Raw genomic sequence first — 17415 nt, forward strand, 5'->3', positions numbered from 1 at the left:
TCCCATCAGGACACATACCTACACTGTGGTTTGATCTCTGATCTGGGCACCTATGGGAAGGCAACTGATGGATGTTTCTCTCTCACATCAATGTTTCTTTCTCTAAAATGAATAAGCATGTCCTCAAGTGAGGATTAGAAAAAAAAACAACTTACAGTTTATGGATCCAGTATCAACAGAAGTTGACAGCTGATACTTTAGCCATTCCCCAGCCATCTGGAAGCTAGTCTTGGGATCCAAACGACATGCTAACCTCATTACCTCTCCTTGTTGGGCCCGGGAGGCTGCCAAGAGAAAGACATGAGTCGATAACTGGTATATAATAGGTACTTAGTTAATGTTCATTCATTTATCCATCTCAGGGGGAAAATGTTCGAAGAGACTCTTGTTTTGCAGACTTATACTTTGAATGTAACAAATGTTCAATGAAGCTTTGTTAACAAATCCAGACATTTTAAAATACAAATTATCTCTGGAAGGTGCCCTATCAGTTAGATCCTGTAAATGGCAAACAAAAAATGGTCTCCCATTTCTGTTGGAATGAAAAGATGAGGTTGGTACAGATATAAAATGCAGACTGCTGTGAAAAACAGCCTGGCAGTTCCTCAAAACATTAAACATGAAATCACCACATGATCCAGTAATTACCTTCCTAGGCCTACACCCAAGAGAAATAAAAACAGATGTACACTAAAAAACTTGTACACCAGTGTTATAGCAGACTAGAGCCCCGATGAAATTCATGAAATTCGTACAAGGGACTCGGCCCTCGTAGCCCTGGCTTCATCTGGAAGGTCATCTGAAAGGATGTCCAGAAGATTGTTCGGCTGTTCGATCTCATTAGCATATTATGCTTTTATTATTATAGATTATTCTAAATAGCCAAAAAGTGGAAACAGCTCAAATTTCCATCAATTTATGAATGAGTAAAATGTATATATTCATAAAATAAAATATTGACAATACAAAGTAATGAAGTACCAATACATGCTATACCATAAATGAATATTAAAAACATTAGGCTAAGTGAAAGAAAGCAGTTTCAAAAGATCACATCTATAATAATAAAAGCGTGCATCGGGCCTCTAGTATTGTGTAATTCCATTTATATGAAAGTAGAGGCCCGGTGCACAAAAATTTGTGCACTGGCGGGGGGTGGTGTCCCTCAGCCCAACCTGTGCCCTCTCATAGTCTGGGACCCCTTGGAAGATAACCACCTGCTGGCTTAGGCCCGCTCCCCGGGTCCCAGATGGCAGGCCCAGATGGCAGCAGGGTGGGCGGCGGATCGTGCTGTCCCGCCCCGCCTGCAGTATGCAAATTTAACAGCCATCTTTGTTGGGTTAATTTGCATACTCTTCTGATTGGCTGATGGGCGTAGCGAATGTATGGTCAATTAGCATCTTTGTCTTTTATTAGTGTAAATGTTCAGAACATAGAAAGTGAATTAGTGGTTTCCCAAGGCTAGGAAAAAAGGGGATTGGGAGCTGACTGCTAATGGGTACAGAGTTTCTTGGGGTCATAAAAATGTCCAAAATTTATTGTGGTGATGGATGCACAACTCTGAAAATACTAAAAACCATTAAATTGTATACTACAAGTGGGTGAGTTGTATGGTAAATAGTTACATCTCAGTAAAGCCGGCTTGGCCCAGTGGGTAGAGTGTCAGCCTGCAGACTGAAGGGTCCCGGGATCAATTCCGGTCAAGGACATATGCCTGGGTTACAGGCTCAATCAACAGTAGGGGGCGTGCAGGAGGTAGCCAACCGATGATTCTCTATTATTGATGTTTCTATCTCTCTCTCCCTCTCCCTTCCTTTCTGAAATAAATAAAAATATATTTTAAAAAAATCAATCTCCAAAGGTAGTGTGTGTGCATGCACCTAGGCTTGAAATCAGTGCAATCCCAGCACCCTCTGAAATGTGAGACTAAACAGGCAGCTGTTCAAATTTAGGGCTCTTTAATATTGAACCCCACGGGTCATGCACCATGATTCACAACACTAGATGCCATTCTGAGACTATTGAGAGACATTCCAGGTCACTTACAGTTGAAGAAAGCATTGAAGTCCTCATCGCTATCAAAATCAAATCGAGAGTATTCACAGCTCGGGCTATCTGTTTTAGAAGGAAAGCCCATCTGGAAAGAGAAAGATAGTTGGTATAAGGGATGAAAATGGACCTATCAAGAGTCTTGAACTCCTGGAATTCAAGCACTAAGAAGAGTTAGGGTTTACACGAGATATTTTATGATAAATAACTAGGTCTGGCCCTTCCACCATGTGAGGACACAGTGAGAAGATGGCCACTATGAACCAGGAAGTGGGTTTTCATCAGAACTGAGTCTGTCGGCCCCTTGATCATGGACTTGCAGCCTCTATAACTGTGAGAAATAAATGCCTGTTGTTCATGAAAAAATAAATAACTGCTTCTGGTCTATCTCACGTCAACAATTTGGTCCCAGTTCCAATAATCCTAAGAGCGGCAGAAAAGAGGACTTTTACTTGATACTTTCTTCCAGGTTTCTCAAAGAGAATTAAGTTATGGAATTTATTAAGGGTCTGAGTATAAAAATGCCTCATGAGAGTGCTAACACAGCATGAAATAAGTAAAAAAGAACTGAAAACTATCTGCTACTTAGATGCTGGACCCTGGGAATAAGCATGGAACTTTTTCTTATATTTCATTCAAAAAAGGAATAAAGACTATGGCAGACAATTAGGACACATTGGTATGTGTTAGGTGAATTCCTTGAAGAAATAAAGGGACTCTTGAATGGGTTCCATTCTCTAATTTTACAAACCAAGATTAAGCATCTGTACTAGTAACAGTCCATAGCAGATCTCAGGGAATTCATAAGCAACTCTACTGAGATAGTGAGCAGTCTGCTTTCACTCTCCCTCTCTTTTTACTCATCTTCCTCTCATTTGACCTTCATATCAGATATTACTTCCTATTGGAGTCTTCTTCACTCTACCCTCCTTCCTGCTTTTAACCTCTGAAAAGCAATTATCTCACTGTATGGTCATGGCCACTGCTCTTGCCCTATCGCTTCTTTTATCTAGCATCTAGCCCAATATTGGTATATAAGTGCTCCAAGATAAACAGTAGATATTATAACCACTATGGACTGCTTTCTTCTTCCGGAATAAGAGAATATGCCCACAGAAGGGATCACAGAAAACAAGCACCATTGTCAATGGTGCCAATCTAAGCCACATTATGTGTACTTATCTATATTCCACTTGTTCAGATTTCCACTGCATACCTTGACCACGTTTGTCATAGAAGCACGAAGATATTTTGGGATCATTGCTAATAGCAAAGGGTCACGGGACAGGATCTCATGCCGAAAGAGGGCTCCCCAAGTCATTTGAGTTGAAGAGCGTAGAAACTAAACATGGGAGAAAAAAGTAAACCTGTTTAAGGATTTGGATTTTATATAACCAAGATTATTACTTAGCTCAGTAATTACCAACTATATTTTCTCATGAAAATAAACCTCTATAAAAACTTTGAACTGCCCATACTGTAGTACATCAGTAATGACCACTCATTATGAACCACACGTTAATAAGACAGACTGTGGGTTAGGTGAAATTCCTGGAGTGTTAACCGAAATCTACCCCTTTCTCGTTTATGCAAGAAAGGTTATAGGAATGCCAGGGTAGTATTACAAGAGAAATCTTGAGTTGGATGCAATTAATTTGTATTAAAATACCTTTAGTAGTAAATTGCCTAGGATATACCTCACATCTGATTGAGCATTATCAAAATAATTTTAGCTGGGGGGAAAGCTGTTGACCTTGATGGTTTAATGCTGGTTCAAGAAGAAGATTCAGCAAGTCTCTTAATGATACTGTAGTTATTTTCTAAGGCCATACGAGTTATGCTTTATATATGAGCTGCTGATTACTTTAGGCCATAGTGCTTTGTTTGGGCTTACCTAACTCAAATTTCAAAAAGTTACCTGCATAACGTTTACCTGACTTGGATGCGTTGTGAAAGCAAGAAAAGATTCCAGGTATTTTCCAAAGTTTGCTGGTGTTTCTACATTAGAATCCACACCCTGTAGGACAAAAAGTCCATTACATTAATGATGTTGATTAGGGGAGGGGAGTGGGAAGAGTGGAATAACAAATACAGATAAGTTAAATCCTCCAAAATTTCAGTTTTGAAATGACTGTATACTTCCTTGTGGTCTAAGAAAGACCTCATTTCAAGGGCTAAAAAACAGGAAAGCCGCTTTTACTTCCTTAATCATAATCATTAAAACTCATCTGCCCATGACAGGTGTGGCTCAATTGCTTGCAGTATCATCCCATACACTGAAAGATGGCGGGTTTGGTTCCCGGTCAAGGCACATGCCCAGATTGTGGGTTTGATCTCTGGTCAGGATGCATATGGGAGGCAACCAATCGATGTCACCTTGATCTCTCTCTAAAATAAATAAAAAAACAAACACATTCTGTAGTCAAATAGTAAAACAAAAGAGTATTCATTTCAGAAATCACAGAAAGATATCCATATTATTTCTTTATTTCTGAACTATTCACATCTCTGTGAACCATTAAATAATCACTCCATGGTACATGTCTTACATCTGAAGCTCTATCCTCTAAGTATTTAAGCTACCAGGAAAAGGTATAACATAAAAGATAAATGTCTGTCCCAGTATTCTATCTTTCAAGTTATAAGACTAAGTATTAAATATTTCCATAAAGATAGGTATTTCTAGGTAAATCGGACTAAAGCTCCTTTAATGATCCAACAACAGATCCTTTAAATTTGGTAAAAGGATTCTTATTCAAACCCATGTTTCATAATCTAATAGGGCTTTAAGGGTTAATGTACTCAGCAGACCGATGTTTTGGAAGTACCAAAATTCACAAGAATAGCACTGTTGAATTTATGGAATAACATATGTGAATGTTTGCTCTTCTTAATAGTAATTAATTTTTTTTTAGTAATTAATTTGTTAAAAGAAATTTATATCATTTAAACTCTGTTAAAAGAATGTAATCTGTAGAACCACATGAAATAATCTATACGCAATGCTCCATATGAGGCTAAAATCAATGGCATGTGTCAGCCCTAACACAAATATAATTTTCTAAAAGCTCTCCTCACCTGGCCAGCATGGCTCGGTGGTTGAGCTTCGACCTTGAACCAGGAGGTCACAGTTTGATTCCCGGTCAGGGCACATGCCCGCGTTGCGGGCTCAACCCCCAGTGTGGGGCATGCAGGAGGCAGCCGATCAATGATTCTCTCTCATCATTGATGTTTCTGTCTCTCTCCCTCTCCCCTCCTCTCTCTGAAATGAATAAAAATATATTTTAAAAAATTAAATTAAATTAGAAAAAATAAAAGCTCTCCTCAACTGGCCCTGAAATGCTTCAGAAAGTAAGTGCTCACCAGCAATGCACAAAGCTGATTGCCCAGAGCACACAACACCTGACAAAGTCTTTTCAGGAAGACATAGTGTTTTTCTACCAAGCCTCCTCCGTCAGCAGTCCTGTAAGATGAGAAAACAGTGTGATTAGTTGCACATCAAGAGAACCAAAGACATTCCCATCAAATGGAAGTGTATATGGTCTGTATTGCAACATTTAAATTTGTTATTTAAAAACAAAACCAGCCCTAGCTGGTTCGGCTCAGCGGATGGAGCATCGGCCTGCGGACTCAAGGGTCCCGGGTTCGATTCCGGTCAAGGGCATGTACCTGGGTTGCGGGCACACCCCCAGTGGGGGGCATGCGGGAGGCAGCTGGATCGATGTTTCTCTCTCATCGATGTTTCTAACTCGCTATCCCCCTCCCTCTCCCTTCCTCTCTGTAGGGGATCAATAAAATATATTTAAAAAATAATAATGCCCATCATTTATAAATAAACAAACAAATAAATAAATAAATAACACAAAAAAACCCTCCAAACACTGAAAGATGGACGGAAAAAAAATAGCGTTCAATGCAATTTCATCCATCAAGAGACACTCTAATTTGGGTAATTTATATGGTTCTTGAATATTCTGGAACAGTGACATAAACTCTGAGCATGACTCCATAGAAGAATGTATATACTTCTATTCATAAAAAGCTGCACAAAGCCCCAGCCGATTTGGTTCAGTGATAGAGCATCGGCCTGCGGACTGACAGGGCCCAGGTTCGATCCCAGTCAAGGGCACATGCCCAGGTTGGGGGCTCGATCCCTGTAAGGGGCGTGCAGGAAGCAACCGATCAATGATTCTCTCTCATTGATGTTTCACTCTCTCTCCCTCTCCCTTCTCTCTAAAACCAATAAAGATATATTAAGAAAAAAAAAAAGATGCTCTACATATCATCAGAGAAATGCAAATTAAAGCAAGATACCACTGCACACCTATTAGAATAGCCAATTATCTAACAATAAAAATAGCAAATGCTATCAAAGATGTGGAGCAACAGAAACTCGCATTAACTGCTGGTAGGAATGGTACACCCACTTTGGAAGACAGTTTGATAGTTTCTTACAAAACTAAGGATACTCTTACCATATAATCCAGCAATTGATATAAATTCATCGGTTTTTACCCAAAGGAGTTGAAAACTTGTGTTCACACAAAAAGCCTGCATTATGTTTATAGCATGTTAACCTTGGATGTTTATAACAGTTTTAGTCATAATTCCCCAAACCTGGAAGCAGTCAAGGTGTCCTTTGATAGGTGAATGGATAAATAAACCCTGATACATCTGACATTGGGATATTATCCAGTGCTTATAATCCATAGAACATACAACACGTAGAAGAGTAAACCCTAAGGTAAACTAGGGAGTTTGGATGATTTGATGTGTCAATGTAGGTTCATCAATTGTAACAAATATACCACTCTGGTTAGTGAAGTTGCTAATGGGGGAAGCTACTCAAGTGTTGGGATGGGAGGTGTATGGGAAATCTCTGTACCTTCCCCTTCAGGTAAGCAAGACCTAGGATCTAGTGATATTGAAGGGCAGTATGGCATTACGGTTCCAGAGCAGGCTTTTGAGTCCGCTTGCTTGAGTTAGAATCATAGCTTTGCTAACCAGTATTAGTAGCACAAACAGAGATAGGATGGACACCTTAGGGTGAATGTCATGGTCTCTATAGAACTAATGGGTCTTGGAGACAGAACCTACAGTGGCTACTCAAAAGAAATGTCACTCCTTTAATTAACAGGACCCCTTAAAAACAGAGCTGTAGTCTCCACGATTCCAGTTGAGGGCACATGCCCGGATTGTGGGCTCGATCCCCAGTGAGGGACATGAGGCAGTCGATCAATGATTCTCTCTCATCACTGATGTTTCTCTCTCTCTCTCTCCCCATTCCTCTCTGAAATCAATAAAAATATTTGGGGAAAAAAAATTTTCCAGAGCAATTAGAAGAAAACAAGCAGAGTCATTATTTTAGGACATTGACTATGTTTATAGGTTTACGCACACATTTCTCATTGAACACATTGTTCCTGCTGTTTCCAAGAGCCTCAACACTTCAGGTATTAATTACTCTGATGAGAAGATCAGGGAGGAGTGTCTGAAGTTCTATAATCAGGCAGGCCCTGGGACCATATCTGCAGGGTCCATATCTAAGCACTCTCAAGCCTAGTCACCAAGGAGACTAGGAGGCTTAGAGATCATCAGAAGCAGACAAAGAGAATCATGGAGATGAGTTGTCTGGGGATAATGGGGAAAACTGTGAAAGTGAGTGGGTGCTGAGTCAGTAGCCAAGACTTATTTCCAGTATAAGGTCTTCAAAAAGATTCAATAGTCCCTTGAAGGTTGCCTGATTTTTTTTTTTATTGTCTAAAGTTTTACATATGTCTCTTTTCCCCCTGATTGAGCCATTCCCAAGCCCCCACCGCCCCAGTGTCTGTGTCCATTGGTTATGCTAATATGCACGCATACAAGTCCTTTGGTTGATCTCTAACCCCAAGGTTGCCTGATTTTTTAATTAGAAACACTATCAATGGACTGCTAGCATCTAGACAGGACCCTCAGATATCTCCACGTATGACATAGAATAACAAAGGATTAGAAAAAACATAGGAGAGTGGATACTCACTGTGCAGCGGAGAGTATATAATGCATAGCAACGTCTCCAAATAAGACCATCAAGGGCTTCCGGTCTTCCAACTTGCCCTAGACCCAATTTTAGGGGAACACAGGTAATAGAAAAACTATATTATTAAAAGCCTCCAAGTACTAACATCTTCTTACCTATCTAATCAAATATACTGACTTCATAATTTCTCTTATAGCCCCCAGACTGACTGAACACTAGAGCAAAGCCAGCTTTTTAAAACCTAATCTGGATAAAACTTATATTTTCAAATGTGTGGGCAACAGTGCTGAAATGAAAGATAAATAAGTTACATCTGATGATAGAGTTCCTATGGAGAAAAGAGTCATGGTCCCTATTGTTAGTCAAGACAGATAAAAAGCCAGTGCAGCCATCATCTAAGATTCTTTGACACAAACACTGAGTTTTAAACTTTGTTTCTTTTTTTTTTTTTTAAATATATTTTATTGATTTTTCACAGAGAGGAAGGGAGAGAGACAGAGAGCCAGAAACATCGATGAGAGAGAAACATCGACCAGCTGCCTCCTGCACATCCCCCACGGGGGATGTGCCCGCAACCCAGGCACATGCCCCTAACCGGAACCGAACCCGGGACCCTTCAGTCCGCAGGCCGACGCTCTATCCACTGAGCCAAACCGGTTTTGGCAAAACTTTATTTCTTAAGTGTGAAGAGGTAAGATTCACAGCTGTTCGAGAGCCAAGTAGCCTGACAGACCTCGGTATATTCTGCTGATAAATCCCTAGAATATTGGCAAACTGTTGTTCAAAGGGGTTGAAGGGCCCTAGCTGGTTTGGCTCAGTGGGTAGAGTATCAGCCTGCAGACTGAAGGGTTCCGGGTTCGATTCTGGTCAAGGGCATATGTACAGGTTGTGGGCTTGATCCCCAGTAGGGGGCATGCAGGAGGCAGCTGGATCAATGATTCTCAGTCATCATTGATGTTTCAATCTCTCTCTCCCTCTCCTTTCCTCTCTGAAAACAATAAAAAATATATTTAAAAACAAAACAAAACAACAACAAAGGGGTTGAAGGTAGGTAGTTAGTTGGTATCAAGGAAAAAACAACACCACCCAAACCTTTAAATGTCTTTCTGCCACAACAATTAAGCACCCCCCTCAGAGACTGCACAGATAAATGTCAGTTTGAAGTGGTAACTTACTTTTCTGCTCACTGCAATGAGAAGACACTCAGCTGCTCCCAGCTGAAGCTCCTGCTCGTTGAGCAGCACGCACAGTACCTCCAGGAGTTTGCAGTTCTCCGCAGTGATGTGACTCATGGACACCCAGTCAATGTAGCCTGCCAGAGTGTTTAAGGCTGCAACTCCTACTCGACAGTTTGCTTGAGCCTGAATGAAAAGAAATAACTTTTTGACCATTAAGTCCTCACTCACAGACAAGAAAGCAGTGGTTATACACCTGAGCTCCTTCTATTTTCTAATTCTAAAAAGAAAATGATTTTTAAAAAAAGTATTCATGTAACATCACATGTTTTTTCCTGATGAACACATTCATTTCTCAAACACCGGCAGTCTCAATATATCAATAAGACCATATTGATATGTGAGTCCATTATATTTCCTACAAGAAATCTCAAATATTGTAGTTTTAACTTCCTTCCACCTTAGCTCAATGATCAAATAAACCAAGGCTGAGGTCACCCTCCACTAGGTGGATACATCCTGTACCTGAAAGCCTCAAAGAAGTCTCCTTCCAAAGCCACAAAGAGCTCTTACCTTTGGCTCCTGAGAATTATCTGTCTTCTGAAAGAAAAGAAGTATAAGGATCCAATGTTTTTAATGAGCAAAAGGCTATGTAATAACTTTCCATCCCCATAATCAAGGTCCTCAAATAGATTCAACTTTCAATCTTGGAAAGAATACAACTTTACTAAGAACATATAACTGATATTCCCCCTAAGACGAACAGGTTACTTCAATTTTAGCAATATGACAAAAAGTTATTATTTAAAGAGCTTACACAAATTTGTTAGAACATTCAGAGCCACAAAGACAGTTTCAAAGCGCATGATTTACAAAGAAATACAACCAAAAGATGAACAACAAATAAGGCTCAATATTGCTAGTGATGAAAGAAATACAGTTTAAAACAAAGTATTAGCATGTTTTTTAAATTAAAAAAATAAAAAGACAAATTATAATTGGCAAAGGTATATTAAAATGATATAATGCTAATGGAAAAAAGCAAGAAGCAGAATTAAATCAATATAGCCTGGGGAGGGGGTGGGAGTGGGAAGGAGGGGATCAATGGGGACATCTGTAATACTTTCAACAATAAAGGTAAATTTTTAAAAATTAAATCAATACAATTTATGACCACATATGGATGGACATATAGGGAAAACATGTACACAAAAATATTAGATGCTAAACAGATCAAAATAATGTCTGTTCAGTAAATATACAATTATAACTGATTTTTTACCTTTATATCCCAAATTCTGTAAAAATATTACATGTTTATAATTTACAAGTATATAAAAATAATATTGTCCTGAGGAACTTCTGAAATTAAAATTAAGAGTAACTCCTGAAGACCGTTAAAGGAAAAATAATACAAGCAGGAATAACAACTTCTAAAATAGATAAAACTTACCACCATTAGGACAATAAAGAACTTGTTTTACAATTCCTTTTCTCAATTATAAAAAATATTTTCATAAAGAACAAGTATTAAGCCTCCATTAGTAGTGTTCATGTAGATGTGTTAATGGGGTAGGACCCTCTCACCAGCATCTACTAATGCTGCCCAAGGAGGAAAGGGATCCAAGTGACAACAGCCAAGTCCAGCCTTTACTCTCCACTCCTACAAATCCTTCCTTCCTGTTTGGATCCTCCAGGCCAGGGACCAGTGCAGGAGCCAGGTGATGGGACAGGGAAAGGGAGCCTGCTCATCCCATCACTGTTTACCATTCAACCTACTCTCCAATTGGGAAGGTGAAGGGATGGAAGCGGACAAGCAAACTGAGAAGTTCGGGGTACAAGACATGGCTCTTGGTGTGCTCTGGTCCTGGGCACAAGTAGTGGCACAGATGAAGAAAACGGAAAGTGGGGCAAAAAAACACACACCACAGTAGATGTTTCTAACGTGTGTCAGATTATTGCCAATAATCTGTTCTGGCAGGTTGGCTAGATTTCCAGGGCAACTAAGTATCCATAATTTGTTCTCCTCCTAGGGGTTAAATCTCCCAGGGAAATGAAAAAGAATACCTCAATCACCCTCAATACACCTAGGTTTTTAAATGCAAGTTTATTTCCTTGATATTTTCTTTTGAAAAATCTTGGGGAGAAATTTTTTTGGGAAAAGTCCACTCTAGTAAAAAGAATGGGGCTTGAATTCTATGAAAACCATTTATTAGGGGGTCTTTAACCGTTTGACTGCTAAGGAGCGCTATCGCGCTCTTCTTATTTAAAACAAATTTATGTAAACAATTGGTATTTTTTAATTTTTGTTGTTGCAAAGCAATACAAGTGAGTTTGTTGTATAAAAAGTGTTTTACATTTTTTCCCATACACGCGCAATTAGTGTTGCAGTTTTGGCATATGTCCGAAAAAATACGTTAGCAGCCAAACGGTTAATAATTACCTCTGAGCCTGTTTTTCTTATCTGTAAAATGGAGACAATATTTTCTGACTCTTAGGGTTGGTTTTGAGGATTAATAATATATAAAGTACAAACAGGGCCAAGGTGGGGCAAAAGTAGGTTACAGTTGTTTTGGAAAATAATTAATAAATAATAATATAAGAATAAACTCCGTTTCTGTACTCGCAATTGTAAACCTACTTTTGCCCCATCTTGTAATGGTATATATTAGGTATTCACTGTTAGTTCCTCCCCACCAAAGCAGCTCATTGCACCTTCTCCCACTTGTGTTAATGTCTAGTGCTTCTCTGAAAATAGATCCAATGAAGCTGTTAGAGGCATAAAAAAACACACAAAAACCCCACTAATATTTAATTCAACCTATTTTGTGAAATAAGTACATATGAGAATTCTAGATCAGGGTTTTTCAACTCAGTACTTTTGACATTTTGAGTTGGATAATTCTTTACTGTAGGGGCTGTGTATTATAGAATGTTTAGCAGCATCCATGGTCTCTACCCACTAGATGACAGTAGGAATCCCTACTTGTGACAACCTGGGGGGCTAAATTGCCCTCTGGTGAGGACATTATGTTAGATTAACTTTTATACTGCCTTCCTCTGAAGGCTCTCTGCTAACAATGAAAATGGTTAGAAAGAGAGTACCTGGCTTGCCCTTTCCTGCAGGAAGGGACAATTAAAATTAAGAGTAATTCTATCTCATCAGGAAGAACAAAATACCAAGAAGCATGCAGTCAAGATGAATAAAACTTGGCAGTTTACACTACAAATGGGACCAACACTAAATGAGACCTTAAATTTTAACCAGGATACTACCCTGACCTATTAGATATCTGGGCTTTCAAATATTAAGAATTAACCTTCATTTTTATACTATTTAAAAACATTTCTCACTATAAAAGGAATTATTTTTTCCCAGTACACTTGGAAACTAAACTCACTGACCTGAGTTTCTTAGAAAATCAGTCCTTAAACAACAACAAAAAAATCAGTTGTTTTTTCTGCCACCTTTTCTTTTTTGCCCATAAAACGGCCTCTTCTTTTGCTGAACTAGACACCTCAGTTCCTTGTTCATTTGAACTTTAAACAAACAAAAAAACACTCATTAAAAAACACAACTTCAGGGAGGTGGGCTATCCCTTACCACTTGCCGGTACTTGTTGACATTTTCCTGAAGTGTGTTAAGTAGAAAACTGAAGATCCTTTCCATGTTCTGGGTTAATGTTTGCTGGATGTCCCTTCTTCTCTGAAAGGGCAGCGTATGAAAGGTCACTACATCCTCTGCCAGTCGCAAAAGGATGAACATCACTAATTCTGTCTGTGTTTCCTGCATTAACAGAAATAAGCTAGTTACATTAAACATCTTTTCATTATAGGTTTGTCTAAAGGCTCTTTTCTGTTGACAAAACAAACAAATAACAAAATCCCGCCCTGCCCTGACTGGGTAGCTCAGTTGGTTAGAGCATGTCCCAATAAGCCAAGGTTGTGGGTTCAATCCCCAGTCAGGGCACATACAAGCAGCAAACAATGAATGCATAAATAAGTGGGACAACAAACCAATGTTTCTCTCTCTCTCTCTCAAATCAATCAATAAAAATAAAATAAACCTCTGAAGAACCAAAAATAAAAAAAGGTACAGCTGTATTTCATACCCCTTGTTTGGAAAGAGCGTCCAATTCTATTAGCATGTCAGGCCAGTGCTGTGGCCACTCCCGCTTAATCATTTCTACTACAATTCGAGACAGAACATCTTTAATATGGTTCTCCTCTTCTAAGATGTTCAGTGTTCCCTGAAAAAGAACAAGAGTTATTAAGAGGTCTGCAAGACTGAATTCAAGGGAAAAACTGGGCCATAAAAGTGGGAAAACTCATCAAGAGGCCTGCTTTTAAACTAAACAGAATAAACCAACCTGTTTTCCATGTCTGAGTCACTTGTCCTGCGTTCTTGCTAATTATTCTCCCCACTTAAAGCTTAAGTGAGGGTTGCACTAGCCTATAAAATGGCTGTCACACAGAGTAAGGAAGACATCATTGTTCTCCTTTAGAAACTGAAGAGAATCTCATATTGATTGTTCCATTTTGTAAGAAAGCCAGGGTGAAGAATATGAAATAAGTACATTGAGGGGCTGAAATTTGGAGAGTTGGGAGGCGCCCTAAATATTTTAGCAATAGTTCTAGTATTAGAAAATAGAAAGACTACTACTGGGACTCTCCTTTGTTTGATATCAAGATTAATGATGCCCTGGCTGGTGTGACTCAGTTGGTTGTAGTGTCATTCCAAACACCGAAAGCTTGTGGGTTTGATTCCCAGCCAGGGCATGTGCGCATGTGCAGAGGCAACCACTCAATGTTCCTCTCTCACACATCTGTGTTTTGTGTGTGTGTGTGTGTGTGTGTGTGTGTGTGTGTGTGTGTGTGTATATATATATATATATATTATTGATTTCAGAGAGGAAGGGAGAGGGAGAGATAGAAACATAAACGATGAGGAGAATCCTTGATCGGCTGCCTCCTTCACGTCCCCTACTGGGGACCGAGCCTGCAACTTGGGCATGTGCCCTTGACTGGAATTGAACCAGAGACCCTTCAGTCCACAGGCTGACGCTCTATCCACTGAGCCAAACCAGCTAGGGCTATTTGTTGTTGTTGTTTTACCAAGTTTTCCCACAACTAGCAAAAATACAAATCCTAAGTTAATTAATAGTTTTGAAGGGAATTTTTTTTCCTATTAAAGACACCAGACTTTGGGGATGAACAGAGGTAGAGATTCCACTTTTTATGACCTTTGTAAAAAAAAGAAAAAAGGCTGTGGATCTTAAACATGTTTAAAGTCATATTCTAACTCCTGGAACAAATTCATTCTGCATATTTTTACTATTACTATCATACAGTACATTTGTGATGAATTATGATTTTGTTGTGATGATGGTTCTTTTTACCTTGAAGGTAACATTTAATATCATACAAAGCATGCTAACATATGAGGAACCATTGAGTTTTTACACAAATGCTATATGAAGAAGTCACTCTGTCTAAACTACCTTAGAAACACAAGTCTTCCAACCAATCATTCCTTACATTTTCAATCAGCTCCATGACACTGTTCTTCAGGTAGACCTTCTCCAATCGAGACATGCTGTTCCACCGAAACCTGGCCACCAAAATTTATAAAGTCAACAGAACAGTCAACATTAAAAGTCTTCTCTTTATGAGACTAGCTTTGATTCTTGGGTTAGATTATGTTGGCGATTTCACTAAGAAATTATGCTTTTGATTAATTTGCTTCAAAGAACAGACAAAACAGTCTACACTTAACCAAAATATTAATAACAGAAAAATTCTTGGGAAAGAGCTTTATACAGGCAATGGTCTATTAATTGGAAACCAGAGGATTTGTGCACAGATCAGCTTTCCCCTTGATTTTCCTGACAGACAAAAGCAAATGTATTTACCTGGGACATCTTCAACAATATAGTTGTTTTTTGGAAAATACAATTTAGACATCACTAATTCCATTTCTGTGATGATTTACAAAGTTTTTTCTAAAAAAAACTTTGAGGTCTGCTGGCATATCGTAGGAACTCAATAAATGCTGGCTGAATGACTATCACTTAATATTTATAGAAAGCTTAGTATGTACTATGCACTTTACATGGACAAAGAAACTGAAAAAGAGAAAGGTTAAGTCCTGAATGAGAACAGCATGAGGTTGTGATAACCCCTAGGGGACCAATCCTTTCTTCTAGGGGACTGTTCTTTTCTGCTCACCTAAAGAGCATCTCTATGAGTTATGTAAGAAATAAAGATTAGCTCTCTCATGGGCTTCAGTGGTAACATCCAAAAGCTCCTTACTTAACAACGTGTTCCAGGATCTGAAGGCCAAAATGTCTGACGATGGCAATTTGTGTTTTTTCAGCCAACCTCAAGCCACAGGGGACACAAACAGGGCACTTTTCTTTAAACTCTTCACAAAACTGAAAGAAGAAAAGTTAACATTTCCCTTAGGAGCCAGGAGTAGGGACTAAAAAAAAGCATCATCTTAACTCAAACCTGAGCTACATTTTAAAGATACAAAGTATAAATCAATTATGATGAGTAAAGACTGATAAACATTCCTTTCACTTTCATAGTTCCAGATATCCCATGCAATATCCGACTAATGTTGAAAAAAAAATCTGACCTAAAAGACTAAAATATTATGTTATGCCCAGCCAGTGCAGCTCAGTGGTTGAGCATCGACCAGGAAGTCAGGGCACATGCAGGGGGTTGTGGGCTCAATCGCCAGTGAGGGGCATTCAGGAGGCAGCCAATTAATGATTCTCTCTCATCAATGATGTTTCTATCTCTCTCTCTCCCTCTCTGAAATCAATAAAAATATATTTTAAAAAAATTATGTTAGAGATACACCCCTGAAGCAAATGGGGATGAAACAATTTCTAAGATATATTTTAAAAACTTTTGGTGGAGGAGTGGGAATAAAGCAAACGTAAAATCTTTATAACAGCTGAGTTTATGCAATGGGTATACACAAAACAACTGCAGTATTCTCTCTACTTTTGTATCTATTTTTAATATTTCATAGTAAAAACAAATACAACCCAACTGTTTGATTCCAAATTCTGTTGCATACATCTACATATTGTCAAGTTTCCTCTAAATGATGCTCACTGTGCATCACTTAAACTATGTAAACCATTTTTCCTAATGGTCATTTCACTTCTCATAGCCCACATACACTGCCTGATGCGGGAATATGCTCAAATTGCATTAGCATCACAAGTCAGTCCCAGTAGCACAGCTGGGGACTCAAGAAAACTACTTTCAGGAAATCAAAGCGCCCTTGTATTTTAAAATGCAAAGTAAGTGGTGGAAGTTCATCATCGCGCAAAACAGCCTAAGAATGTCACGCAGTAAGAAACATGAGGACGTGTGAGAATTAGCCCAAAATACCCAAGACACCCAAGAGGGTAGGGAGGGGTCTAACGTTTTAAGGGGCACTATGGGGGCTGGAGCCTATTTAGGGCGGGTCGGGAGAGGGCTAGCGGGGAGACCATAAAGAAGGTAGGTAGCTGGCGATGAGTACGGGACGGACACGTGCGCCAGGGGAAGGCGAGGAGGTGCGGGGCTGGGGGCAGTAAGCGCAGCCAGCTGTGGGAAGGGTCGTGGTGCGAGTATCAGTGAACAGAAGCGGGGATCGGGAGAGGAGAGGGCAGTGGGAAGCGGTGGTGAGAAAAGACCGCCAAAAGCAGCGAGTGGCCAGGGCGTCCCGGGAAAAGGGCAGGCGCGGCGAGCAGAGTAGGCTGGGAATGGGAAGAGGCGCGGAGGGCGGCGAGGGAAGGTCCCTCCGGGTTGGGGAGGGAGGTCCAAGGGCCACGTGAGCAAAAGACAAGCAGGGTTATGGGCTCAGGGAGGGTCTCGGGGCAGGCCCGGGGCGCCAGACCCCAGCTACCTTGAGGGCTTCCAGCCGATAGCGCTGGGTGGAGCTGGGGTCCATCATGACCGTCACCGCTTTCACCAGCTGCTCGCACAGCGCGTTCACTTGATCCATCGCCATGGCTACTGCCACGCGCCGCGAGAGCGCACGGTGGCTGGCCGGGAGCGCGAGGTATAGACAGCTCCTTGGCCGGGACCACACGCTAGTGCCGGGCCGCGGAGGGCTGGGGAGGGAGGGGGGGCGAGCAGGAGGAGTAGCTGACGCTCCGGCGGGGGCAG

At 40.1% G+C, this 17415-nt stretch overlaps 1 protein-coding gene across 5 annotated transcripts in view; it reads right to left on the bottom strand.

Moving 5' to 3' along the window:
* The window catches only part of XPO5 (exportin 5), a 50599-nt gene extending 33194 nt beyond the window's left edge, over positions 1–17405 (bottom strand). For 4 of the 5 annotated variants that reach the window (XR_001515992.1, XR_001515991.1, XM_015572173.1 and 1 more), the window contains exons 1-13: positions 17153–17405; positions 15556–15677; positions 14782–14854; positions 13356–13493; positions 12848–13030; positions 9817–9843; positions 9244–9429; positions 8069–8145; positions 5413–5512; positions 3983–4066; positions 3266–3391; positions 2047–2137; positions 156–284 (exon numbers count right to left, since the gene is read on the bottom strand). Coding sequence is in view for 3 of the 5 variants with exons in the window: in XM_015572173.1 (XP_015427659.1) it covers positions 156–284; positions 2047–2137; positions 3266–3391; positions 3983–4066; positions 5413–5512; positions 8069–8145; positions 9244–9429; positions 9817–9843; positions 12848–13030; positions 13356–13493; positions 14782–14854; positions 15556–15677; positions 17153–17257 (1441 nt within the window). In the remaining 2 variants the exon portion in view is untranslated. The remainder of the gene's footprint in view (positions 1–155; positions 285–2046; positions 2138–3265; positions 3392–3982; positions 4067–5412; positions 5513–8068; positions 8146–9243; positions 9430–9816; positions 9844–12847; positions 13031–13355; positions 13494–14781; positions 14855–15555; positions 15678–17152) is intronic. The other variant, XM_006776385.1, reaches the window with a different exon arrangement.
* Positions 17406–17415: the final 10 nt, after the last annotated feature.

Source organism: Myotis davidii, unplaced genomic scaffold (assembly GCF_000327345.1).
Source record: "Myotis davidii unplaced genomic scaffold, ASM32734v1 scaffold167, whole genome shotgun sequence".
Classification (NCBI taxonomy): Eukaryota; Metazoa; Chordata; class Mammalia; order Chiroptera; family Vespertilionidae; genus Myotis; species Myotis davidii.